Source organism: Tyto alba, unplaced genomic scaffold (genome assembly GCF_018691265.1).
Source record: "Tyto alba isolate M040663 unplaced genomic scaffold, T.alba_DEE_v4.0 Super-Scaffold_20, whole genome shotgun sequence".
Taxonomy (NCBI): domain Eukaryota; kingdom Metazoa; phylum Chordata; class Aves; order Strigiformes; family Tytonidae; genus Tyto; species Tyto alba.
This window is the reverse complement of record NW_024881283.1, coordinates 10810687-10837138: the sequence shown is the minus strand read 5'-3', so window position 1 is coordinate 10837138 and position 26452 is coordinate 10810687. Positions and strand designations below refer to the sequence as shown.

Sequence of the window (26452 nt, the reverse complement as noted above, 5' to 3'; positions counted from 1 at the left end):
CCTCCCCTTTTCTGCATTCCTGAATGGATTTTTGAGCAGCCTGTTGGATTCAACATGCCATGGGCAGGACACAAGGAAGATTTACCCTATCTTGCTTAGGGAGAAAGCTAAAGAAAATAATAGCCTTTAGACTTACTCTTTTGCACCTTTGCTTATAAAGCATGTTGGTCTTCAGGGCTCACCTGAAAAGAAATTTCAAGGATAGAGAGGGGAAAGGTGTTGCTATTGTGGGGTTTTTCATTTTCCTACCCCCTTCCTGTACGTTTGTGTTAAATCAGCACAGATTACAAGGCTTGGCTGGGCGGATTTGCACACTTTGTCCCACTGTGTTGGGTATTCCTGTACGTTTCTTTGCACAGATAACCTGCCAGCTGCTTTGCCTGTTTGCTTATGTGGAAATGGGACTTGTTGAGGGCTGGAGGCAAGTCTTCCCCTGTGGAGCCTTTCCCGGGCAGGCGCAGGCACGCTCTGGAGAAGGCTCCAGCACGTGTGGCCATTGGTGCAAGGCTCCACGTCTGTGTCTGTTTTTCTCTGGTTGAAGTGGACAGTCTTCAGCCTGGCCTGCGTTCATCCCTGGCAATGTTGGTGTGAAGGGCTTCGGGGGCTTTACAAGGCGAGCTGGCACGGCTGCTGGTCTCGAAACGTAGGGATAAGATGAAAGGCACGAGTCAACGCTAATTAGAAGACAGCAGTCTTTGCTAGTGGTAACTGCAAGTGATACCAAATGTAATGCACGCTCGATACTGTGCAGTAAGCAAGAAATGGCTCCTCTGATCTACTGTGGCATTTGTCAGTGGTCTGCTGAAAAATGAAGGACACCGAACTGCAAGTCCGCTCTGCTCATCAGGCTGGGGTGCGTTATTAATGGCTGTAATTGCCTGATGAATCTAACACGGTGTGTAGTATAATTATACTTTATGGCAGCTTATAATTGTTGCTGTTAATGAGCAGACAAGATTTGTGACAGCACAGCCTGGGTTCTGATGTGGCCTGACGTTGTTGCTGTTTTCCTAACCCATTTCCAGCCCCCTCCCCAGTAATTCCTTACAGAGCTGTGCCCTGCAAAGGCAGCCGCCCAGGCTGCTCCCTCCTCCCCTGCCTGCTGTGCTGGGGCTCTCGGGTGCTGCGGATCTCCCCGGGGTCGGCTCTGCCGGGTGTTCATCCTCCCCTCAGAGCCCCCCAGCGATGCCTTTGCTGCCTGCCCGGGCTGGCTGTCCTAGCACCTCGCTCTCCTCATGTCTAATGCAAATTGCCCTTGCAGTCACTTAAGCTTATAACTTCTTGTCCTAGCGCCAGGGAGCACGGAGAATGCTTTTCTCACAGCAGACCGTGCCTTGCTACAGATATCTCAGGAAAGTCAATATTATCTTTCCAGTGCTCGGCTCCTTGAATAGTAGGGGAACAAACGCATAAGCAAAGCCTTTGAGAAGATCATCCTGCCTGTTGTGATTAGTAGGTTTGTGGACAAAACCACAGCTGTAAATACTGTGAAATAAAGTAGCTTCCTCATTGCTGCCGGCCATTACTTCGACATAAACTCGGTCAATGTTTTAAGCAAATTTAAAAAGAAGTTTTTTTTCCTGTAAAAAGCGGGTTTTGGGATAAAGTCCTTGATTTTTATTTTCCAAGGGGAAGTGCTACAGTAGAAAGAGTGCTTGCTCTTTAAAAAAGCAGTCTTTCCGTTGGTGTCCTCCCAGTGCTTGCCTTTTTGCTGCCGAGCATCACGACCCGAACGTGAGGAGAGAGATCGCTCTGGCGCTGGACCCGCTCGTTTTGCGCTCGCCCGTCGAGACTCCCACGGCCAGGCCTTTGGCTGCCGGTGGCAGGCGGCAGCGTGTGTCCGTCCCCTTCCTCGGGCGAGGGGAACGCCGCGGCGGGGAGGCGAGAAGAGGGGCAGGCAGGGCGGGGGCTGTGCCGATGGCGGGAGCCCCAGGCCGCTTTGGCAGCGGGGCGTGTGCCCGCACCGCTTCTGCTTCGGGGGTCCCGCGGGGAGCAGGCGGCCCCGAGGCAGCGGCCAGGCTGCGCTGGTGCCTCCCGGCGCTGCCGGTGCCTTGCCCTCTGCCAGCGAGTTGCAGACATCGACTTTAAAAAAAGAAAAAAAAAAGTGTCCCAAAGCAGTGGCCTGGCCCTGAGAGCTCCCGCCACCGTTTTTCTCTTAACGACAGCAAGCTGTGGGCGAGGCTCGTGTCCTTGCGAGTCCTGCGTGGCCGCCGAGCGCGTCGGCGGGCAGCGGTGCTGCGGCTCGGCGGGACGGGGGGCAGCGGGCTCTGGGTGCTGGCGGGGGCCGTGCTCCTGGCAGCCTGGGGACCCACGGCCACGAGGCCTCACACCAACCCGAGTCCCTCCCGCCGCTCCGGGAATCGGCCACTTCTTTTGCCTGGAAGCAGAGGAAGAGGCAGGAAAGCATCTGAAGACCTTACCAGCTGGAGACTTCCTGAGCAGGCAGACTGCTTCTGGAGGGCGTTGGTGGAAATGGAGCGCACGTGTGCGCTGTGTGGCCAGGGCTTGCTCCTGCTGAGCAAAAGTTTGGGGTGGGAGTGGGAAGTGGTATTGGTAAGATGGTTTCCTGTGTGTTGCATGTGTCCCAGCAAGGCATCAGGTCACTACAGTGTCCTTAGATGGAAAATAAATAGCTCAATTGAAAGTTAGAGAAATTTAGAATAATGAATTACAGTATTTTGTCATTTAGTGCAAAGATACCTTCTGAAGCCTAGGGTCTGCTTTTGCATTTAAACGCAGCAGGATGGATCCAGATGTACAGCGCTCGGGGCTTTGGATTTGTTTCATCTTTTATACATTAGCTTACAAGCCTGTACGTGCTTCTGGAGTTTACTTTATCTTCTGACTGATGCTTGAGTATTATGCATAATAAGTTTATTTTTTCTCCCAGGATTCTGTAAGTTGCACAAAGCACCAGGTTTTGCTTTCATCGCGGATGCAGCCACCGGCATCGCGCAGGCAGAGGCCGCGCTCGCGGCGCAGGTTGAGCAGCGCTCGGGGGGGGGGGGGGGGCGGCACCCCCAGGGCTGCGCTGGGCGCCCGCGGGTGGGAGAAACTCTGTGCCTGCTGCTGAGGGAATAATCACCGAGGAAATTTTGACTTCAGATTCCCTTCTGAATTATGGTTTGGCTTTCTCCTCTCGGGTCTCGTGTTCTAGCAGAGCATGGCTGGAGCGCCGCTGTGACCTGGGCGGGGCGGCCGTTTGAAGGCGCGGAGAGCTTTGTTCTAAAGGAGTTTGGAGTGGCCGCCTCCGCGGTAGCCCTAAGTGCCTTACGGTACGTGCTGCTCTCCATCAGTCACGCATATGAAACACCCATGTAAAATATGCTTTCTCTTCAGTCTCCTTTTGGAGTAATGATCAAGCTTGGAGATATTTATTATTCAGGATTGGATATTATATTGCTGTTTTACAGTGTGTCTGAAATAATTATGGCTATGGAAATCGTGGCAGAGCCAGACACAAATTACTCTATGACACTTAATTTTAAAGCAAGCAACTGAGAAAATTACAAGCATCACAATTCGTTTGCAGAGTTCTTGTCAAACTTAAGGTTATAGATACCTGGCTGCTAGATGGACGTGCTGGTTATGCCATTGAAATACGGGGGGAAAGCAAGGCTTGCCGGTGGCTGAGGGAGTTTGTGTGAGGTGGAGCACTTGGCAGGAGTGGGTGCATTGGAGAAGCCGGTCGGTCAGGCCTTCGCAGGGAATCATCTGGTGGATCCATCAGGAACGGCAAGAGACAACAGCAAACTGCAGTTGGCTCTGGATGTGCCTGCTTTGGTGTGTCCTTGAGGAACATTCCTGCATAACCAGCAGTGAGGTTCTGTTCAGTACTGCTGTAGCACTGAATTAAAGCAAATGCATTCTTTTAGGTATTTCAAGACTGTCTTACTAAATTTTCTTGGATATTTAATTTTCTCCTGAATCAAATCAGTGAATTTAATACGAGCTATTAAGAGTTCATTGTTGGAGAAGTACAAAGATCTAGCCTCTGGACACAGGTTTTCATTTCAGTGCTCTTCCAATTATTTAACAAGGGCAAAAATTATAAAGTAGCATTGTCCTAAAGATTTCAGAGATGCTGGGAACATGTTGGACTGTAGGCTGCTGAAAAGTATTATTGAAATACAGTTATTAAAAAAAAAAAAAAGTTTGCAGAAGACAAGCTGCTTTTGAATTCCTTTGAGTGGTGCAGCCTGAAATACCCGTCCTGGCAGTCAAGGTTCCGAGGAAAGAGGAGCTGGAGACCTGATCCAGCTCTCGTATTGATCGCTCCCTCACGCTGACTTTGTCCCTCTTGCACAGGCACGAAGGTTGGACACAATTTCTTTCGCTTCCTCACTGTGGGGCTCTGTAACGGCACCGTGCTCTGCCTGCGAAGTATTGATTACAGTTTTTGCAATAAGACAAGGCAAGATTGCAAACCCAGCATGTAAGGGGAAGACGGGAGCCTCTCTATTACCCAAGGACATTTGTTGACAAGGCTTTTTCACCAGCTCCACACACCACTGAAGCTTTATTCCGTTGGTGTGTTTTGCACAAGGTGCCCTGTTTGCTTTTGGGCGACTTGTCCCTGCCTGCGGGCGCTTGCTGACAGCCACCCTTCCAGGGCGCCCGCTCCGGTGCCGGCCCCGTCTTTCCTCCTCGGGGGCTGCCGCCCCGTCCCCCCGGCTGTGCCGGCACGCAGCACCCCAGGCCCTGCGTCCCGCCTGCCTGCGGGGAGCTCGCGGAGGAGCTGCCCTGCCCGGGGAGGGCTGGTATCCAACCTGGGCACCAGCGCAGCTGAGACACTAAGTACATTGTAGAGTTTTGTCTTGTATTTTCTCTTCCTCGTCCGGTATTGATGGTTGCAGTTTCAAGTTTGACCGTTGCATCCAGTCCTCACCTAGCAGGTCGGAGAGCTCGGAGCGCCCAGAGCTCCCAGTCTGTCCGTCACCAGAGGGACTGCCAGCCTGCGGGGCTGCCTCGGCCCCTGGGGGCTCTACTGGCTCTTGATGCGGCACCCCCCTGGCACTGGCTGCTTGTTTCCTCTAGCTGCTGTCTTTCCGAAATAGCATTTTTATGAATGCCTACTTCAGCAGAGAAAATTAACACACATTAAAAGCAGATGAACTTTGTCAAATACAATTTCATGACAAAAAATGGAAAGGAATTGATTTTGGAACACAACCGAGTTGTAGTGTTAATTATAAATGACTGTATAGGCGTTTTGAGTGAAACTGCAGGCGTTATTGATTCATGCTGGCACGCACGCAGCTCTTCCACTATTTGCAGGAGTTCAGCAACATGAAGTTCAATAGTGCTAACACAGGCAGTGTCCTTCATGGTTTTCTTCTTTCTTCGAAGATATCTGCAAGGTCTGTGGGTCAACAGGCTGACCTGAGACAGTCTGGGGAGGAAAAAAAAAAAAGGCAGAACCCCTGAAAAGCATTAAGACTAAATGCTGAGGGGAATGTAAACACATCAACGAACTCTGATATGAAGAAAACGATACCAGACAGCAAGGAGGGGTGAGCGTGGCTACGGGGGTGTTGCTGGAGCTCAGCGAATGCAGCCCACGGCCGGCGAGGGCTTTGTCCCACTGGTGCCCAGGGTACCGACCCGAGGCCGTGGCCTTCGCCCGGTGCTAGTGGGGCTTGTGTGGGGCTGGTCCCTTCCATCCGCTGCCGGCCCCTCGGCCCGTGGGCTGCCCTGGGCTGGCTGCTGCGCCTCGGCACGGCCGCTCCTGGCAGAGACCGCGCCGGTACGTACAGAATCGTTACTAAGGTCTTCATGAGGAAGTGGCTTCTCCGTTGCGTGGTGCGGGGCCGGGGCCTGGGTGCAAGAGTTGTGGCGGTCCATATCCAGGTCCAGGAGGGGAAGGGGGTCGTGGCCGAAGGGGAGGGGAGGCTGTGCCAGTGTCTGTCACCGGTTCTATGCGGGTGGGCTGAGAAGCGCAGACCTGGAGCAGCACCCTGAAAGAGTCTTTGGGAGGGTCCTCCCAAACCGCACCCCAGGTGGGACCTTCAGGCGAGTCCGTGGCTGTGGCATAGCACGGCGTGACTGGGGAAGCAGAGAAGGGAACACACACATGCACACACATTTTTTTTCCAGCTATGGAGACAGGCAGGAAGTACGTTTGATGGGTTTTGCCTGATTTTTGTATTAATATTAAAATGTCCAGGTTAAGTAGCTTTATACCTAAATCCATGATATGAAGCAATTTCAGCCTAGTATATTTAATCTTCCATCTGTGCTCGTTCTCTTAATATTTTATGCTAAGCTTCAGTATTTATTTAGGTCTCGGCCCCTTCCTCTCTGCAAAATGACGAAGACTTTTTAATTAGAAGAGACTCATAAGCTGCAGGAAATGGATTTTTGGTTTTACTGGACCCTGTGATGTGTCTGGGGCAATGCTGGTGAATGCTTCTCTGCTGCTGCTCACACTTGTCTGCTGAAACCCACTGCATAATTTACTAAAACATTTTGGAGCTGATGCAGCTATGTTGCGCAGGGCAGCCGGATGCTCGCACACGCTCGGGGAGGGATGGACAGCTTCACTGCCTCGGCGGGTAGCGGGACCAACACCGTGTGCAGGTGCAGGGGAGTCACGTCGGGCTCAGCGGAACGGCCGAGCATCGCGTAGCCAGGACGGAGCTGGAGCCTCTGCTCTTCCTCTGTGGAGGTAGAATTTGCTTCCACAGCTTGTCCATCACAGGATTCTCTGCTGAGCGGGCGTGGGGGGATCCTGCCCTCCCTCCCACTGCCACTGGCATCCGCGGCGTCTCCCCCGGCGGCACAGCCACAGCTACGTGGTCCCCAGGCGTGGAGCCCCCGGGGGGTGGCAGATTTCCTTTAAACTTGCCGAGTTACAGGATTGCACCTTCACTTGCTCACCCAGGCTGTCCGCTCTTTTGGAGGAGGTTGTCTTTTCCCTAGGAGATGAGATGCTGCCAGTGCAGTTACAGCCAGGGCTGTGCTGCCCGGCTCTGCTCTCAGGAAGATTGCACGTGGAAGCCGGGGGTCTGCGGGGAGGGGGATGCTCTCTGGACAGTAGCTCTGCACTGAGCTTAGCTGCTCCATGGGAGAACACTAGCAGGAGCTGTGCCTGCCCAAGAAGCCGCTAGAGTAGCGTTCAGTCCTTGCTCTCATTTGGTTAAAAGCCAATTTTCTTCTTTGCACGTGTGTAAACCAACATGCAGAGCATTTGCAGAGGAAAGCTGTGAGTCCTTAAGGATCAACTGCTGCCTTTGGTTGTGCAGCCAGTGAGCTGGCTGGGCCTCCAGAGACCCGTGTCCTGGTCTGGGTCCTATTTGTCTTGTATGACTTTGTGCAAATCATACAGTAGTTCTGTCCCAGTTTTCCACTTGTCAGTGTGGTTAATGTTCCTCTACTTCAAAAAGAAATCAAAGGTTAACTTAATTGTTCGAGATACCCATCACCGCAGCAGTTGACTATCATAAGTGCACAACGTAAAAGGCTGCTGACCAGCTGGTAAATGCTGCCGGAGTGATTAATAACTTCATTTTACTGTTGCATGCAAAATCTTGGCCATGCTTCACTTGAACAACAACTACGATCAACCCTGGAGCTTACACAGCCTGTGTCCTGCAGTCAGGTTATCCTACTTGATGCACTTAGTCACTTTTAATCACTGTTCATCGATTAACAAGATAAAGCTGCTCAAACTCTGATGCCCTTCTGCCAATTAATCAGGATCTCTTCTGCCATTTTTTAAGGCAAAACTTGAACATGCAGCTAACTGCGGCTTAGAAAATGTTGATATCCTTGCTGGTGAAGGAAAAGCTTCGGCATCCTCGGAGCTGCCCCTCTGAGTTGCAGGCTGGAGAGGAAGGTTATGCCCGGGAGCCGCTGGCGGAAAAATCTAGTTGGGCAGGCTTCATGGTGCTGTGAGGTGGAGATGTCTGAACTGCTGGGGAGGGAAAATTAAAGCTGTCCCTTGCCAGTTGAGTAGGAAATCATGCATTTTCAGCTCTGCATCTTCAGTTGCCCCTGCTCTCCCTATGGCACAGACTAGACGTCAGAGAGGACGTTGCCTTCCCCTCTCGATTAGAGCCATCCGCTCTCGTCCGAGGAGCTGCGGCAGATGAGTTGGTAAGAGAAACACTTCCCGTGGGTGCATCATGCTGGGTAATCTGCCAAGCTGCAGCACAAATCAATGGTGCTTGTTCTGCTACTAGTTTGATCGTGTGTGCATACAGTGTTATATCAAGGAGGGAACATGTACTCTCTCTGTCAGTGAAATGAATAAGGCACGCCTGGTAAATAGGGAGTAGCTTGTGTGGGCAGCGATGATGGAGCTGGAGAGAGGCAATTAATCTGTCTGACCCATCCAGCTGCTTCTTTTTGGCTCTAGGAGAATGTATTATTGAATTTTATTATTTAATAATTAAGTTGCGGTAGCACCAGGGGACAAGGAATAGGATAGAAAATAGTGTACAAAAAAGAGTTTCATTCCGTAAATTGATGGCCTGACCTCCTGAGAGCTGTCACATACCCACTGCAAAAATGAGCACTGTGAAATAACAGGGACACCTAAACCAGCTGGGGACCAAGAAAAACACTTGTAGGATGAGGTGGAAGAGGGTGGGAGTTTATCTGAGAAAAGAAATGGAGATGCACACATGATGCATCACATGCGCTGGGCGCTTTTGTTCTTCTCAAGTGTAAGATTCAGACAACCAAGGAACAAATTTAGCAAGTAAGCCCACCAACTGAGCTGCGGGCAGGCTCCTCGTGGGACGTGCTCGCACAGGGTCGTGGTGCCTGTGTTTCTGGGAAATGCAAGCTGAGCTCTTCCGTACAGTCATTATCTGACATACCTTCTGGCAGACACTTTTGTAAACTTACTTCCAGCTATTAGAAAACAGGGAGGAACAGCCTGAAAGATGCTTCTAATTGAAAACGTTGAGTTTCCTACGATGAGATGTCAAATTTACGTGACTGCCGGGCTCACCTTTAAATCCGAGGAGTGGTGGCCGTATGGTCTGGGTGTAGTGCTCAGGTCCCATCAAGTTTGTAAACAAGATTGATTTTTCTGTTCTGCCTGACAGAGGGTGCGAGCAGGAATCTTGCTCCAGCGTTGGGGCTGTAATGAGGCAGGCGGCTCCCGGCGGGGAGGGGGGAGCTGGAGCCGGGGCCGCGGCCGACAGAGGCTGCGGTTGATGTGCAGCACCAAAGCCCAGGAGCCCCTGCCCTGCCCCGGCTCCGCTCTCGGGGCTCGGATCTCCCCGTGCCCCCCAGTCCCCGGGAGAGGGGCCGGTTCCAGGTCAGAGCGAGCCCCATCTCTGGCCCTGCTCTGCCCAGCCCAGGAGGAAACGCTCGAGTGTTGGGGGAAGTTCAAATCTTGTCCCCAGTGTGCAGGGACCGCGGGGTCTGGGGGGCTGCCGATTCTCTGCCCCCCCAGGACGGGCCTGCACGTGCTCAGCTCGCTGTCGGCGGCTCTTTCAGCAGAGACAGAAGCTCTCCACGCTCGTGCTGGGTGTCTCTGTTGAAATGTGGCTGCTGCCTCCGCTGTGGTCGGACGTGCTTGCAGGCTTCTGCTCTCTGGACGTGGCTGTGCACTGAGTGCTGGGATCTTTAGTGGGCCACTGGTGACACTCCTGCCCTGTATCGGGGTCAGTACTGCCTAATGAAAGGAAAAAGCAAACTGTGTCTCCATTATATGAATGTAATATTAGTTTTGGTTTAGCTTCTCAAATATAAAGAGGAAGCTGGACGTTTTGGGAGTAATTTAAACATTTTCTAGTTTTTCCTGTTTTATCTACCACCCTAGGTAGGGAATGACATTTACTATGCATTGCGGCTTGCTGTCTTAATCTTACTTCTCTGTTGTGTTTGTCAAGCCCATGCTTTTAAAGGTTAGCTTTATCTGGGATTGGAGGTGTGCAGACTGTGAGACGAGAGAGGTGAGTACAGCACCGCAGGCTCTCCAGTCCCATACTGGCAGCAGCTGTTGCCGAGAGTTTGCAAAATCAAGGAGCAAATGTCAATTCTTCTTCCTAGAAACACGTATTTTCCTAGAAGCCCCTCCTCCAGCCCCTCTCGGGAGAGGATGCTCCAGCTGTCTGGCGGGCGCTGACGGCTGGCGGGGGTGTCTGGGCTCCCCTGCAGCCAGCAACAGCAGCGAGAGCTCCTGGCACGTGGGCACCTCACCCCTGCCCGGCCCCAGTGACGGCTGCCGGGTCCCCGTGTCCAGCTGGGTCACCAGCTCGGCTGGCCGCAGCCCGCTGACGAGGCTGCCCGTCGTGCCTGGGTGACTGCAAATGCTTTGTCTTGCCCAGCTCAGCTCAGGACCACGGCCGGGAAGAGCCCGGGAATAACCTGCTAATTTGGGTTCCCTCATTTTTAAAAAGTTTTTTTTGTTTTTTTTTTTTTTTTTTTCATTTTCCTTTTTATCAATTTAAGCCTTCAGTTTTGCCATAGAAATGCAATGTTGAGTCCACATTAGTTGGAAAGTTGCAATTTCCACTCCAGATACAAGGAAGCCTCTCGTCAGTACTTGGGCATAACTGGAATGGGCTTGAGGAGCCCAAATCTGTTCATTTCTGCAGGCTTTGCTTGTGTTGGGTGACACGAGAGCACAAGATCTTGTCTGGCAAGGAGCAAGGCTTTTAGGCAGCTCTTGAAAGGGTGTGTCTGTTATAGAAGAAAAGCAAAAATACCTCATGTGTGTTGCTGCTCTCAGCTCTGTGGTGTGCCAGCGGATGAAGGGACCGCAGGGAGCGCAGACCTCAGCCATGGTGCTGCCGCCCTGCCCGTGTGTGACTGCAGGGCACTGAACTTCTGAAGGGCTTGTGGTAGGTGAAATAGCCGCCCCGTAAATGTTCACCCCTTTTCAGCATCCCAGGGAAGGATCCTCTCTGCCCTGTGCTACGTCTAGTGCTTTGTCCTCAGATCACAGCTGTAGCTGCCAGTTTTATGTCATGCTAAAAATTAATGAACCAGAGTGCACTGGAATAATCTGCTTTAAAAGGAACAGTCTCAGCAGCCAACTCCTTAAAAATGATAAGAGAGGGGACTGCGTTAGTGGAGCTGTTCATCTAGGAACTTTACAAGTGATTAAGTTTAAATATTCAGGGAGCTGATGAAGGGATAGCAGACAGCAGCACCACATTAAGAAGATGAAGGAGCCAAGCAAAACATGAGTGCTTCTGTTTGGCTTGAAATCCAGCTGAGACAAACTCCTGGCCCTGGGGCTGGCCCTTCTGGGGGTCACCCCACAGTGTGGAGGGGCTGCCCAGCAATGACAGGCGCACGTTGATGTGCAGGCTGCTGCTTTTTCAGATGTTTTAAGGTCAAACTGGAGCGGTTGCAAACTGCTTTATGGAATTTTGCAGCCTTTTTTGTTATTTTTGTGAAGTGATAAGTCTTTCATGCAAAACTAGCTTCTGGGTGTCCTGCTAGGAGTATTGCTTGTAGTAAAGGTCAAGCAAATCTCTGACCGCTGTGTGAATTACTTGTTTGTTTGTGTATCAGAGGTACTTTTCAAAGGATAAGGGAAGCTAGTGTATGACCTATAAAAGCAAATTTATACTACTGTTGTTTAACTTCAGCACATAGCCACTGCCCGCAGTGACTGCTGTATAATCCACAGTGCTAAAGCTGTAGCTGCCAGTGACATGGCCTTGGGACTTGGGTTTGTGTATGAAGCTCTGGTGACTGATGAGGTCTCCAACTTCTCCGTTTTCAATATTCCTCTCCTTTTGGAGTTGTTGCTGAGTCTTGCTGTGGCTCCCATGTCATTTCTGCTCTGCTCACCTGGCTCTAAACCCTAAGCCATGTGTTTTCCGTATCCTGCATCTTTCTGCAGCCACCTTGTCCCCCATGTCCATCCGGAACCTCCAGCTCCCTTCACGCGTTGCCCCAGCTGATGTCCGACCATTTCTCCAGCCCCTTGAAAGAGTCCCTCAGCCTGGAAGTCAGTGCAGAGCCACAGCATCCAAACGTCCCTTCTGGGTCACACCAAAGGCACATCGCTCTTAGTGCCAGGGTCATGGAGGTGCTCAGGGAAGGTAGCTTGGAGGGTGCTATCTGCTGGCCAGTGGCAGGCAAAGGCTATCCCAGGGAACAGGGAAGTGCAGTCATCAAACGTGTTCCCCATTCACCTTGCGGTGTTCTTCCCATAACTCGCTCTTTCTGTCTTTTCAGCTTGCCTTCCTGGATTTTACAAGCTGTCCCTCCGTCTCCCTCTCTGCTCTCCTTGCCCTGAGCACAGCTTCACGCACGAGGAAGCCTCCACGTTCTGTTCGTGCCAGAAGAACTACTCCAGGTCTCCGTCAGACCCGCCGTCTGCCTCCTGCACACGTACGTCTCGCTGGATTGGCGAGGGAACAGGGACCCAGACGCTGTGTCTGCCCTGCGGCGCGGAGCCGGGAAGCTGCCCGGGGCTGTCCCGCTGCCAGCGCGGTGTGCGAGCCCGCGGGGGCTGCGCCGGGACACGCGTGTCCCTGGGGGCCGTGCCGGCACTCGGGTGCTGCCGCAGCGGGGAGGGGACGGCCCCGCCGTCCCCACGCCACAGAGCTCGCACGCTGGGCCTGCGATCTGACGAGACAGACGTGCAGCCGGGCTTGCAGACTCCCTGGTGAAACCAGGGCACAGTCGCTTAGTCAATATAGCTTGCAGATTTTAATTAAATGGCCTCTGGTTAATTGGATTGGACCCCGGCTCCTCCAGTGATGGATGTCGTACAACCGCCTGCGCAGCGAGGAGAACCGCTCCCGCTTTGCCCGAGAGCGAGCGTGGCTGGCGGGGCCGGCCGGCGGTGGGGCTCCGGGGCCCCGGGGAGGTGCCAGGTCCGGCCAGGCGCTTCTCACGCACTGGGTGAGCTGCGCCTTGCTCTGCGTACCCGTCCCTCCGGCGGGGAAGCTCCGGCCCCTGTCCCCGCTGCTCTGCACGCATCCGTGCATCCGTATCCCTCGTGCTGCCATGTGCTCCGGCTGCCCAGGGCCGCGCTCTCCTGCTCCCCCACCGGTGCCGCTGCTCCTGGGGGACCCTCCTCCCCGGGGCAGCTCCCGGCTGTCCCGGTGCCCGTGCACAGACACTTTTCCTCTTCCAGGTCCACCCTCCGCCCCGAGGAACCTGGTCTACAGCCTGCGGCAGTCGTCGCTGGTCCTGGAGTGGAGCGCGCCCGCCGACGCGGGTGGCCGGAGCGACCTGACCTACAGCCTGTGGTGTGGCCGGTGCCCGGCGGCTCTGCGGGGCCGCTGCGAGCAGTGTGGCAGCGGCGTGGGCTTTGTGCCGCAGCAGACGGGGCTCGTGGACCGGACGGTCACCCTGGTGAACCTGCTGCCTCACGTCAACTACACCATCCGTGTGGCGGCCGTCAACGGCGTCTCAGGGCTCAGCCCGCTGTCGGGGCAGCAGTACGCCGAGGTGAACGTCTCCACCGGCCCCGCAGGTACGGCTGCCGCGTAGCGCGACCACCGAAGGGGAGCGGCCCCTCGCCCCGTTGCGCACGACGAGAACCGCTGCCTGCGCTGTCCTGCACGTGCGCCTCGTCCCTGGGCCGTACGGGTCTGCTCAGCTGCCGGTTCCGTGGCCTCGTCACTGGGGGGGAATGTGGGGGCTGGAGGGGGGCGTGGGCACCGGCCTCGGGCTCTGCGGGCCCCACGCCACAGCTGCACCCCGACTCCTCTTGGCTTGCTCGGCAGCACAGGCGTGGTGCTGAGCGGTGGGGGGGGGCACAGGCGTGGTGCTGAGCGGTGGGGGGGGCACAGGCGTGGTGCTGAGCGGTGGGGGGGGCACAGGCGTGGTGCTGAGCGGTGGTGGGGGGCACAGGCGTGGTGCTCAGCGGTGGGGGGGGGCACAGGCGTGGTGCTGAGCGGTGGTGGGGGGCACAGGCGTGGTGCTGAGCGGTGGGGGGGGCACAGGCGTGGTGCTCAGCGGTGGGGGGGGGCACAGGCGTGGTGCTCAGCGGTGGGGGGGGCACAGGCGTGGTGCTCAGCGGTAGGGGGGGGGGCACAGGCGTGGTGCTGAGCGGTGGGGGGGGGCACAGGCGTGGTGCTGAGCGGTGGGGGGGGCACAGGCGTGGTGCTCAGCGGTGGGGGGGGCACAGGCGTGGTGCTCAGCGGTGGGGGGGGGCACAGGCGTGGTGCTCAGCGGTGGGGGGGGCACAGGCGTGGTGCTGAGCGGTGGGGGGGGCACAGGCGTGGTGCTCAGCGGTGGGGGGGGCACAGGCGTGGTGCTCAGCGGTGGGGGGGGGCACAGGCGTGGTGCTCAGCGGTGGGGGGGGCACAGGCGTGGTGCTCAGCGGTGGGGGGGGGCACAGGCGTGGTGCTGAGCGGTGGTGGGGGGCACAGGCGTGGTGCTGAGCGGTGGGGGGGGCACAGGCGTGGTGCTCAGCGGTGGGGGGGGGCACAGGCGTGGTGCTCAGCGGTGGGGGGGGCACAGGCGTGGTGCTCAGCGGTAGGGGGGGGGCACAGGCGTGGTGCTGAGCGGTGGGGGGGGCACAGGCGTGGTGCTGAGCGGTGGGGGGGGCACAGGCGTGGTGCTCAGCGGTGGGGGGGGCACAGGCGTGGTGCTCAGCGGTGGCAGGGGGCACAGGCGTGGTGCTCAGCGGTGGGGGGGGGCACAGGCGTGGTGCTCAGCGGTGGGGGGGGCACAGGCGTGGTGCTCAGCGGTGGCGGGGGGCACAGGCGTGGTGCTGAGCGGTGGGGGGGGCACAGGCGTGGTGCTCAGCGGTGGGGGGGGCACAGGCGTGGTGCTCAGGCAGCGCGGGCAGGAGGGGGAGATTGGGACCCACGTGAAACCCCCCCACGGGGGTTTCAGCCGGTGCCATGGGGAGGCGAGGAACTGGCGGTACCGGAGGAGCCGGTGGCCCCGTTGTGTCCCTCAGCTGGGTGGCAGCGAGCGTGGTGACAGCCTGGGCTCCTCCGAAGGCATGAGCCTGCTCTGTGATCCGGCTGCAGTTTCAATTTACAAATCACAAAAAAGCACCTTCAAAGAAGCAACATTTTCAGCCCATTCATAAAAACCCCTCCTTAAAATAGATAATCCAAATATTGGCTATTCTTTAGAAACAAAAAAAATTCTTTAATCTCTCTCTATGCTGGTCTGTGGCACAATTTCTTACTGTAAGTGTCCCCTTCACTTTACATTTCTCATCTCTGTTCCCTTATGTGAAGGGAAGAGAGCGGCCAGCTGCCTGCACGGCCAGCCAGCCGGATTTGATCCCTCCTCGGTTGTTAGCTATGTCTAAGGAAAATCAGCTCTGGATTGTTGTGTCCTTGTCTATTCCTCTGTGGTTACGCTATTAATTTGCATGAAAACCCTTTGCCAAGACACAGTTAATGGAGACAGATGATCCTCACATACCTCTTGGCAGGAATTGGCCAACAAATTCATCTGAAGACATTAAACTTTGATCTTGTTATAAAGAATTTTCCCACCACTTGATCAAATGTTTTTGCGTGTGTGGTTGTTTTCTCTTCCCTCATACAATAATTCCGTGAATCTGCTGGGTGGATGCTGTGCCGCAGACTGCTCTTCAGTGGAGGTGTCATTCCTCATTAGGATCTTTGCTGTTCAAGGATGGATCTAGCTCTGGGAAGATCCCCTGTCTCCTGAGCTCAGGCTATTCCTGAGCCAGCATAGAAGCTAGAGAGGGGTGAGCTTAATGAGGTCTAATAACGAGCCCTAATAACGAGCCGTTCCTCTGGAGACTCCTGCTTGGTGCCAGGCAGAGGCCAGTGGGACTGATGCTCAGGAGCTGCCTCCTCGCCTGGAGCTTCAGGTCTGAGCCGGGCACAAGAGGCTGGGAAGGGGCAGCAAGTGCCCCATCTTCTGTAGGGAGTGAAGCAACAAGTCCGTGGCACCAAGCCCTACCTTGGCCGCCCGTCTGTTTAATACAGCTCTTCCTCTGGGCAAGTGGGGATCTCAACCCCTTACTTGACACTGCATACTCCCGAAGGAGCTGAGATATGCCTAAAGAATATGGCATAATTAATCTCGTAATCTGTTCAAAATCAATGTCTCTTGTCAAGCTGTCAAGTCTCCGGATGCAGATGGTGGCTCGGAATTAGCTGAGCAGCTGAGGCTCAGGAAGTTTCTTGAAACACTGAAGTTTTTTTGCTGCCGAAGGTGTCCCCTCCTGGGGGCAGCGCCAGGCGGGAGCTGCTCCTTCCGCAGGTGCCCAGGTGGGCCGGTCCCCCTCGCTTTGGCACCGGGGACAAGAAGTGACAGTGGTGATAAACCTGCGCCTGTCGGCAAAGGGGAGGAGGTCCCCTCCGGGGGAGGCGGCCGCTCGGGCTGGTTGCTCTCGGGCAGGAGCCCCCCTGCGAGGAGGGCTGTGCAGGGCCGGGGTGGCCGGCGACGGCAGGCCAGGCAGCCACGGCCGGCGAGTCCTCAGCCCTGGAGCCCCTCGTCCTCAGAGCCCTCCCAGAAGTGCCGGATGGGGCCAGAGTTAAGGGGGAAGGAGACTTCAGGGATGCCTGAAGCAGCAGTGACTCCCTTGGTGGCTGCGATGCGATGGGCTCAGGGAGGTCATTTGCAGCAGCAGGGAAGCTCTGGCTGCAGATATGCAGATTCGGAGGAAAAATTAAACAAAGAAACAAGACCCTATTTAGCTGTCGGATCCCTGCTCCTCTAAATATAGCTCTGAGTGCAGCTTTCACACTGCCCTTCCCCTTCAGCAGTCACAAGAGGGAATTAGCAGTTGTTCATTGTATTTGCAGGGGAAAAGAAAAGATGCTATTTAGTCTGCAGGAGGCAAAATTAATACTGTGTTTTTTCTAATCTGGCCCCAGCATGGGACTAAATAAAAGTGTTTGAGGAGAGAACGGAGCTGTTTACCTGCAGGACTGGAGCTGCATTAGCTATGTAAATGTACGCTCTGGTACGATGTCATTTATATTCCCGGCAGGGATCAGCTCCTACCTTAAAGGGCTTTTAAATCTGTTGCAGATTAATAATGCAGCCAGTGCGGAAGCGCGTTCTCCTTCCTGAGACTGGGGAGAAGCGGTTTGTCCTGACTTAGGTCCTGGCAGGCAGAGCCCTCTGCGCCTGCTTGTCGCTGGTGCCGCAGCCCCAGCCCGGAGGGGTGGGGGGTCCGTGGGGCGAGGGGCTGCGGCGCGGGGTCCGTGCCCTCCACGCAGCGAGAGCTGGACGTGGAGGAGCCGCGGGGTGACTGGTGAGGCTGCTCCTCCGGTTTGGAGAGAGGGTCCCGGGGGCGGGAGCTGCCTGGGCCGGTGCCCGGTGCGTGCTCTGCGCGGGGCGAGCGGTGCAGGGGGCCCAGGGGCCGGGCTCTGGTTGCTTTTGGGTGCCGTGTGTCTGCCCGGCTGCCCCGGCTCTGCAGAGCTGGGGGGCCCTTCCCGGGGCCGGCCGGGTGCGGGACCCGCGCTGGGCACCACAGGGGCTCTTCCTGCTGCGTGGCCGGCCGGCGCTCGCGGTTCAACCCCATCTCTACCTGCCTGCCGTCCTCCCTCCCGGCGGGTTTTGGGTGCAGCAGGCCGTTCGGTGCGGGGACGCGGTGCCCACACCTAGTTTTATGCCTTTGCTGCTGGTACACTGGTTAATTAAGAGGAGGAAACCCACCTACAATGGAACGGGGTTTATAAAACCAGGCAGGGTGGTGAATAATTTAATGTTTGCTTTTTCAGAATAGAAGCAATGTTAGGGGAGCTTAAAATATTGATGGGAAACACATTTTTTTTCCACAGTGTGAAATGCTTTATAGTGTGTGGGGTTTTTTTTTGATGTCTTTTAAACATGTTTGAGGCTAGTGCCTGATTTTCTGGCAGGTACCATGAGTTCTGCTCTACAGCCATCACTGAGTGAGTGTGATTTTTTGTGATGGCTTTTCAGGACCACTTGTTCAGGTTTCCTCAGTGCGTTTGTTCGATTCAGAGATACAGGAGGGCATCTGTGTGATATTTTATTGATGGGAACCATATAAAACAGCAAGGAGCACTTAACTTAGGTTACAGGAGCAAACCCCGAGTTAAGCGCCAGGCTGGGCTCAGCCGCCTGTATCGCTTGTCGTGCCATAACGCACGTGGTGACGTGCGCTCGTGCAGAGGCCACAGGCTGGTGGGGGGGGTTACCCCGCTGTCCAGCGATGAGAGCTGCGAGCGTGCCTGTAAGGGTCAGGGTGTGCTTGTGAGATCGATGGAGAGAGTTGAGAATATTTCTCTTTTTTTCCATCATATTGAAACGCTCCTTGTATATGAAAATCATTCTCACTATTCCGCCCCAGCACCAAATGCCATGTTATAGCCTGTGCTAGCCTAAGCCTGGCTCTGATGAAGTGGGAATAAGCGGCAATTTGCAAGGTTTGGAGCAAAATTGTGCCGAGCTGGTGCAGATCCAGTCGTACTCGTTACTGGTGCTTGAAGCGCCGCGAGAGGGCACCGGGCTGGTACCGGCGGGGCGGGCGGTCCCTGCCAGAGGGGTTTGGTGCCCGCGGGTGCTGCTGGCGCTGCCCGCCTCCCGTGCGCTGTCCTGCCGGCTGGCGTGGGGGGCGGCAGCACCGCGGGGCCGCCGTGCTGGAGGAGTCGCGGGCCCCCCTTGTGCGAAAGGCGTGGGCGGTACCCTGCGGCAGGCCCGCAGGGCGAGGTGCTGGCAGGCGAGGTTTGCTCCGTGGGCGCCCGTGGAGGTCTCCGGAGCCGCCTTTCGCCTCGGCCCCGCGGCGGTGGCAGGTCTCAGCACGCGGCTGGTGTCCCGCTTGGCCTGGCGGGAGCGTTGAGAACCTTCCTGCTTTGCTTCGTGCTGCCGGGTGGGCTTGCTCCCCCTCCTTTGCACACAGTATCCCCGTAAAGGTCAGCTCTGGGGCCAGAGTATTTACTCGGAGAATTGCTTTTCAAAGCACCAAGTGCCGCGCAGGCGGGCCGTGGCGGGGGAAGCGGTGTGCGGGGGCTCCCCGCTGCCCTTTGGGACCTCTTGCTCATTCAGCAGAAGCTGAAGGGACTTGGAATCAAGGGGCAAATCATCATGAATAAAACACCAAGAGGAATTTTTCTTCAGCAGAGATTAATGAGCTAAGTAATAAATACAAAATTCCACAGATACTTAAGTTTATTTTCCAGGGACTTGTTCCTCTCCGCAGGAGTCTCTGTGGGATGGTCAGAGTTCAGCAAACGTCCTGATTTGATGGGGAATTGGGAGAAGCTAGAAACAGCCGGTTTCCCCGTGCAGCTTTCACTGTGCCCGCTGCAGGGCCGCTGGTATAAACGGGTGAATCCCTGCAGCCCCTTCACCCGGGTGTGTCCTGGCCGCTGGCGCTTTCCGGGGCGATGCAGGGGCCCCCCTGCCTTGGGCTGGGGCCGGGCCCGCCGGCCGCGGCCAGGCTGATGGCTGGGCTGCCCACAGCCGCCGTCACCGAGCCTTCTCGGCCGGAGAGGAGACTTTCTGTCCCCTGACCAGGACCGCGTGTGACACTGCCTCAGGAGAGCTGTGAAGACCTTACTTGGCATGTTCAGCCACTGGGGAGGTCAGTTTTTCTAATCAATCCTAATTTTCTCTCTAATCGATCCAAAGCACAACAAGGAGCTCTGGTAGAAGCTTCTACCAAGGCACCGGGTGCAAAGTTTATTTTCCCTACTAAAACATTGAGCGTCTTTCTTGACTAGCACTTTTTTGCAAAGACACTGGTGTCCTGGCATGTCCCGAGCAGCCCCTTCCTCCCTGCGCTGCCGGTGAGTGCCCCGGCCGTGGAGATCCTCGCGCTGAGCCGGTGCCGCCTGGCTCGGGGCAGCCGGGGATGCCGTGTCCTCGGCTGGCTCCGCGGATGCTGCAGCCGGGCTGGCCGGGCCGGCTGGCTTTCTGCCGGGGCGGGAGGCAGAGGCTTTCGGAAGAGCTGCTGGGGTGCTGCCTGCGGGTGGGGAGCCCGGTGCAGGCGGGGCCACTGCTGTCGGCCGCCCGGCACGGCTCAGCGGCTCGGAGGCAGGAGAAGGCGGTCGGAGGGGCTCTGGGGACACGGAGGCGAGCGTGGCAGGGCAGGGCAGGCAGACCCTCCTCTGCTGCCGCAGACAGCGAAGGCGTCGGGCAGAGAGCCTGCGGGGAGCCGGGCACAGCGAGCTGCCTGCTGCGTGCGGGAGAAGTCAGCTCGTCTGGAGCCAAACCTGGTTAAAATGGGAATAGTTGGCAAGTGCATCTTGCACAGAGAGATGAACTAAGCGGGAGCACACATGCCGGGGAGGAGGATTCAGCATGGAGCATGTGCTAACTAGAAATAAACAGCCAGCTCCTGGGGCACAGGCTGTGTGCTTGGCAGTGGGAGGGCAGGGAGCTCCCCCGCCTTCCCGGCTCTCTGGGGCGGCGTGGGGCAGAGCCTGTGCTGAGGTGGCTGGAGGAGCCTTGGTACGTCCTACAGTCCTCCTGCTCAAAGGTTGTGTTTGGATTGCCCAGGAATCCTTGGAAGCAGGTTCAGAGCAGTGGATGTTAGCTGGCGCTCAGACCCCTCTGCAGCAACATGGGTGGCGGGTGCCTTTAGGAATTCTTGCTTGTGTTCAGTCAGAGCGTTACTAGCTGCCCACAGATTTCAAAGCTGTTGTATTTTACCGCCATCATCTTTCCTTGGATGATCACTAGCTTGGAGTTTGCTTTATTTCAATCCTGGTTCAGATAGAGGGAACTGGTATGTGCAGTTCTCCGGCACACTCTCCGGCTGTTTAAATTGTTAAAGCTTTTACTGTGGCATCACAGGGCAGGAGCAGAAATGAAGTTTCCACCACCGAACACGTTCGGGCTGGCGTGGGGCTGGCAGCCCAGATGGATAAGAGGATAGAGATAAAATTCCTCCTAACCTGCGATCTCCTGGTTGCAGTTGGCTGTTCGGAACCAAAGCAACCGAAGCGTGGTGGCAGGCGGTGTCGGTGGCCGTGCCCCGGGGCGCTGCCCCCGCCCTGGCAGGCTGTGCTGGGCCGGTGCAGGGGCGCGCGGGTGCTGCCGGAGCCGGGGGGGTGCGCGGCCGCCACCACCCCCTGCTTTCCTCTCTGCTTTTTCAGCGCCGACTCCCGTCACCGACATCCGCACGGATAAAGTTGAGCAGAAGAGCATCTCCCTGTCGTGGCAGGAGCCCGGCTTCCCGCCCGCCAACGGCACCGAGTACGAGGTCAAGTACTACGAGAAGGTAGGCTCAGGGGACTGGCCCCGGCCCCGGCTGCGCCCCACGTCCTTCCCTCGCCAGGCAGGTCTGGCCCTCGGGAGCCCGGGGGGCCCCGCGTGTGCTGCCACTCCGGGTCACAGTCAGCCACCCTCCGCGTGAAGACTGAGTGGTGGGTGCGTGCCTGCGGCCGTGGCTGCCGTGAAGATTTTACTGGCACCAGAAAGAAAGAGGAGCGCTTCAAATGGGGGCCAATAAGGTCTTTTCTTCCCCAACAGCGTTATGCAATCTGCTTATGCAAGTTGCAGGAAATTCGGATTATTTGTAGAGTTTATGTTAATTAGTGTTTTTTTCCCCCATCTGTGCAGCAAGATTTCATCCAGTCCTAATGTTGACATCTCCCTGGGAGAAAGAGTAAAGCTAATAATTTTCATTCATTATTTTTTTTTTTTTTTTTAATGCATTGGATGGGTTTTTTCAAGGACATTAGAAGTCTGAGATTTGGGTGCTTGCCATTAGCCAGCTAGACAGGGACTGCTAAACCATGCTGGGTTTCTAAATCTTTGACAAGATGACACCTGTATTTATAGCCTGCTCTCTGGGAAAGTGTTGGACCTTGTGGTCTTCACTGGTTTAGGACTGAGGGCCACTGAACCCGTGACTTTGGTGAGCTGTGAATGGTCTTCCACACATGAGGGAACGCAAGCAAACATTTTTATGACAGTCTCTTAATTTTAAAAATAGCTGTTATTTGACAGGTGTGGTGGGTTGAGAATTTTAGAAGAAATACCGGTGGGCAGAGAGCAGGGACAATGCTCTAAATCAAAATAAATGCAGTTTATGACACAGTTCTGCAAATTACCTTATCTGCATGTGCTCAGGCTTGTTATGAAACTGATTACATGTCAAGCAAAGCGTGCAGGTGACATGCTGGCGTTCTGTATTTAGAAACAAGCTACCTTGAAGCTGATTCATATTAATGTGATTTTCAAGCATCTGATAGATTTGAAAGGAAGAATCTGTGGGTGAGGGCAAACGCTGAAGCCTGAGACGGTAATTCCTGTGCAAATGGGCTGCAGCAACAAGATACTTGGTATGTGAAATGAGGAAACGTCCTGCTTGGGTAGGGAATTCAAACGATAGTTTAGCGATTATTCACTGAAATGAGGCTCTTGATGCTGACATGAAAATCAACTTAGTTCCTAATCTTTGCTTTTAAAGCTGTGCTTTAACTATGGAGATTCAAGGGGAAAAGCGTATCAAGTGGAAAATACATTTCACAGCGACGTCCCTGGCCCTGGGAGTGGTGCAGCGGATGGCAGCTGCCGGGAGCCGGGCCCCCCGTAACGGGGGTGCAGCACGCGTGCGGGGGGTCCGAGAGGGGCCGAGGCCGCGGGATGTGGCCCGGCCCCGCTCGGGGTGGACAGTGGCCTCAGATAACCCCCGTCCAGCTCTGCAGCAGCACCGGCCGAGGAGTTTGTTCAGCTGTACCCGATGTGGCTGAGGAGACGGTCTCCGGTGGCGGCTGCGCAGCAGCACGTGTTTTGTTTTGCTTGTTTTGCTGTGTGAACCCCGGGAAGCAGAGGCACGGGGATGCGCCGCTCTGGCACGCGAGAGCAGCGCGAGTCGCCCCAGGTCCCCCAGCCGTGGGGCTGGGCAGAGCCCACCCTGCCTTCACCGCCTCCAGCATCGGCTGCGGGACGGGGGCTGCCCATCCTGCTCTCCCTCAGTCAAAGCAGAGGGGTCTGTAGGTCTCTGGGCAAGTGAATAAAATCCTGGGGAACCAGGACTGTTGGCAAACCCACCCGCCAGCTCTGATTCCTCAGCGTGTGCTAATAAACCCGGAATTACTCCAGGGCTCGAGCGGCCGTGGCGGGGGAGCAGGAAGGGGCCGGTCGGTGCGGGCAGCCGAGCCCCAGCGCGGGGGCAGGCGGGGGGAAAGGAGCCGTGTGGGGTGGCACAGAGCTCCCTGCCGCCCCGTCCTCCGCCCGCCTCCATAGCACATCATCCCGCTCCATCTGCCATTTCCTGTGACCTTTCCATGTAATTTCTATTAATGAGACATCTAGTAAAGGTATTCTTTCTGCTGAAGGTTTTATGTTTAGATAGAGTGTCCTGATGGGACCCGGAGGCGAGGCGGAGGTGGGGCTGTGCTGTGCCTGCTCCGCGGCGCAGCTGTCAGTCCAGCTCGATCTCAGGTATCTCATTATTTCACAGGATCAGAGAGATCAAAGTTACTCAACTGTGAAAACCACATCAACGGCCGTGACGGTCAATAACCTGAAGCCTGGCACCCTCTATATTTTCCAAATCCGGACATCTTCCTCGCCAGACTATGGAAACTACAGCCCTAGTATTGAAGTGGAGACGCTGGCAGAGTGTAAGTGTTGGCAAGGCTCCTCACCCCTTAGCGCACACCTGCAGATGTGAGGCTCTCTGAGCTGAGTCATGGGGATGCTGCTGCTCCTGCCCCAGATGCTCTCAGTTTCGTGGAGCAGCATCTGTCCCTCTGGTTCTGCAGCTCCAGGTCTAAGAGTGGGTACTTCCCAGGACTCGCTTTTAATTGTTTTCCTATTTGATTTTGGCAAGGTTGCTACTGCTGGCCTGCCTGTCCTGGAGGTCTGTCCTCACCCCTCTCAGTGCAGCACCAGGGAGGGCAGCCGGTCTCTGGTTCCTCTGGCGCAGAGGCTGGGACAGGGTGTCTCTGCTCTTCAGTTGGGATCGCCCGAGAAGGTGCTTAGCAGAGCCAGAGCAACGGGGTGGTTTTGCCTGGGCGCGATCTTGGTGCTGGAAGGGAGTGAGCGTTGGTCCCCACCGGCGTAACTGCCGAGGGCACAATCCTGCCCGGGGAGGCCTGCGGCCCGGGCTGCAGCGGGGGAGGCAAGGGGGAGATCCCACTGGCCTTGCGTGCGTGCCCCAGGCTGGGGGGTCACTGCTCACCCCCACTGCCCTCCTGGCTCACGAGGCACTTGGCTTGCTAGCCGTGCAGCTGAATGAGGTCAGCCAGCACCAGTGTTATTTGCTGGGGCTTTTCCTTTTCAGTTTCCATTCATAACTATAGGCCAGAAGCATCTTCTTTCACTGACTAAAAGAGGGCTTGGAGAGGTGGTAGGGCTTCAGCTTAATAACCCACTCTGGCTAGAAATGAAAGCCCTGAGATGGCTGGCTCAGTGCGACTCTCACAGATTGTGTTTAACAGGGCTTTAAATTGCATCCATTTGCCACACAGAAGACATTTTCAGAATGAATTGAAGCCAATAAAAATTTTATATAGAATGTAACTTTCTAATATCCCTGTTTGCAAAAGCAGGAAGGAAAGGGATTAATGTGATGAAGGAAAACTATTTGTAAGCCATAAATTTTAATACGTCCCTCCGATAAACAGGAACCTTTCCTCAGCACTGATTAACAAAACCGGGAGCCTGGTGTGGCAGCGTGGGGGTTGCTCCGTCCGCACCTGCAGCGCTGCCCGGCGCGTTGGTCCGATTGCAACAGCTCGAGGTTTTAAAACTGAGCCAGCATGTGAATTGCTGTGAGGATGGTGAAAAGCAGCCTGGCGCTGCAGGTGAATCGCCCCACAGCCTTGCTGGAGGACGCCGGCCGGCGCTGGGAGGAGTGGCCGGGGCTGCCCGGTGCCTTGGAGCTGCCCCCGGGCACGGTGCTGACCCGCTCTGCTTCCCTCCCGCAGTGACGGTGGCCTCCAGCGAGCAGAGCCCCGTCCTCATCATCGCCGTGGTGGCCGTCGCGGGGCTGACGGTGCTGGTGTCCATGCTGGTCGGCGTGATGGTCTGGAGGAGGTGAGCAGCGCCGGGGCTGAGCTGGGAGGGTTTGAGACCGGGGCAGGGGGGGAGCGGGGCGAAGCCCCCGCAGAGCTGCCCCCGGGAGCGCGGGAGCTGGGTTGAGCTGCCTGCTGGCTCCTCGTGCCGTGGGGCTGCGCTCTGCCCCCGAGTGCTGAGACCTGGGGTCCTACACCCCGCGAGAGGCTGCCGCCCGGATAATGGTGTGCGTCTTCATTCTTGTTGCAGACAGTGTGGGTACAGCAAAGCCAGCCAGGACGGGGACGAGGAGCTGTACTTCCATTGTAAGTGAAGCCTGGCCACCGTGGCCAGCATGACTGTAGGGGGACCCCTGTATTTGTTGCTATTAATAACCCAGCTCCCCACAAAGCAGCCCTGAGTCCTTGCTTTTGGAGCCTTGTGATCCCGCCTTATCCCCGAGTAGGGGCTGAGCACAGCAAGGCTCTCTGGGGACCGCAGGCTTGACAGCTTCATAAGGCAGCGTCCGTCCTTCCTGCACACAGGTCACTGCCGTGCCAAAGGGAATGGGGGTGCTTTCAGCTTTCCACAGGGTGTGCAAATTATTCCATCAGCTTTTCACAAACGGCTTCATGAGAATACAGCTTTGTTTTCTGGGGCTACTCTTGATTATCGGGCAGCAATAATTTTACAGACAACAATTGTCAAAGGAAGTTCAGATGTCAGGATTGATGAGTTCATTTGACTCCTGGCACACACCTGTGAAGTGCACACATGCTCTTCTGCTCCCCGAAGCATTTCAGAAGCAGCAGAGCCTGTGTGCTTTTCGGATGCAGCCTGGCCGTTTCGCCTGGCTCTGAAGGGCCTCGTGCTGCTGAGCTGCCCGGGGGAGTTTGCCGAAGGTTTTCCGTGCAGGGCGAGGGGAGCGCGGCAGCCGCCTGGTCTTGGGAAGGCAAATGGAGCTGGGGTGGAAGGGGGAAGCTTGGCGTGGTGTGACCCTTTCCCGGGGACAGCAGGGCTCTGCCGTTTGCCCGTGTGCTGGTCCCAGACGGGCCGAGCAGCTCATGCAAAACATCTGTCACCCTCCTTGCCTCGCCCAGGGAGAGGAGGGGACGCGGCAGCGCTCTAGCAGGGGCCCGGCGAGCAGCAGAGCTCGTGTGCTTCGGCTGTTTGTTTGCAGGAACTGCGAATTGGGGTTTTGAGGAAGCCCCAACAAGCGGGGGCTCTTTCCCCGCCGGCGCTTTGCACGGGCTCCCGTAAGCGGGTCGGCCTCGTTCCGTGCGGTTCTCCCGGGCAGGGTCCCTCGCCGTGCAGCAGACGGTGGGCGCCTGTGGGAGGTATTTTGCTGCCCATGCTGCTAATCGAGGGGACCTGGCACATGTCTGTTGTTCATGCTTATAACTGTCTCTCCTAGAGGTCTTGGGAACGGAGATGATTTGGATACTTGAGGATCAGCATGGGTGGCAGAGAGGCTCAGTCCGGGAGGGAGCTGCACTAGAGTGAAGGAGCTGCTCCCCTTTAACCAGGGGCTGTGGCAGGGGAGCAGAGCGATTAGATTCATTTGATCCCACAGGAAATTTCCTAGCAACCTTAAAGCCAAGTCTTTTGCTTTGCTTATAAAAGGGTGGCAAGTTAGTCCTGCCAGCAGACCTGG

The 26452-nt window shown here is 56.0% G+C and overlaps 1 protein-coding gene across 1 annotated transcript in view; it reads left to right on the top strand.

Moving 5' to 3' along the window:
- The window catches only part of EPHA10 (EPH receptor A10), a 41511-nt gene that overhangs the window by 7174 nt on the left and 7885 nt on the right, over positions 1-26452 (top strand). The window contains exons 4-9 of the mRNA XM_033004364.2: positions 12154-12309; positions 13061-13402; positions 20946-21070; positions 23261-23423; positions 24732-24840; positions 25069-25124. Coding sequence (XP_032860255.2) covers positions 12154-12309; positions 13061-13402; positions 20946-21070; positions 23261-23423; positions 24732-24840; positions 25069-25124 — 951 coding nt within the window. The remainder of the gene's footprint in view (positions 1-12153; positions 12310-13060; positions 13403-20945; positions 21071-23260; positions 23424-24731; positions 24841-25068; positions 25125-26452) is intronic.